Source organism: Buceros rhinoceros, unplaced genomic scaffold (assembly GCF_000710305.1).
Source record: "Buceros rhinoceros silvestris isolate BGI_N320 unplaced genomic scaffold, ASM71030v1 scaffold28277, whole genome shotgun sequence".
In the NCBI taxonomy this organism is placed as follows: Eukaryota; Metazoa; Chordata; class Aves; order Bucerotiformes; family Bucerotidae; genus Buceros; species Buceros rhinoceros.
This window is the reverse complement of record NW_010421986.1, coordinates 1,025-1,305: the sequence shown is the minus strand read 5'-3', so window position 1 is coordinate 1,305 and position 281 is coordinate 1,025. Positions and strand designations below refer to the sequence as shown.

The following is a 281-nucleotide window of genomic DNA, read 5'->3' as shown; positions in this document are numbered from 1 at the left end:
AGATGAGGCACACAACGACAAGGCGAAGGTGAGCATCCGCGCCAAGTGCATGCAGTACCTGGACCGGGCGGAGAAGCTGAAGGAATACTTGCGCAGCAAGGACAAGCAGGGCAAGAAACCGGTCAAAGAGTCCCATGGTCAAAGAGTCCCACCGTGACAACAAGGGGTGCGTGGGGGGAGCGAGGGACACCCCTGCCCACTGGCGGAGCTGGCAGGACCCCACTGATCCCGCTCCTGACCCGTGTCTCCTCTCCCCAGGAGCGAACGGCACAGCGAGGGCG

The 281-nt window shown here is 63.0% G+C and overlaps 1 protein-coding gene across 1 annotated transcript in view; it reads left to right on the top strand.

Annotated features, from left to right (window-relative positions):
- Positions 1-10: 10 nt before the first annotated feature.
- Positions 11-281, top strand: part of LOC104496741 (vacuolar protein sorting-associated protein 4A-like) — a gene marked incomplete at its 3' end in the record, with an annotated part of 1,209 nt that continues 938 nt past the window's right edge. Inside the window, 1 exon segment of the mRNA XM_010139903.1 lies at positions 11-211. Coding sequence (XP_010138205.1) covers positions 50-211 — 162 coding nt within the window.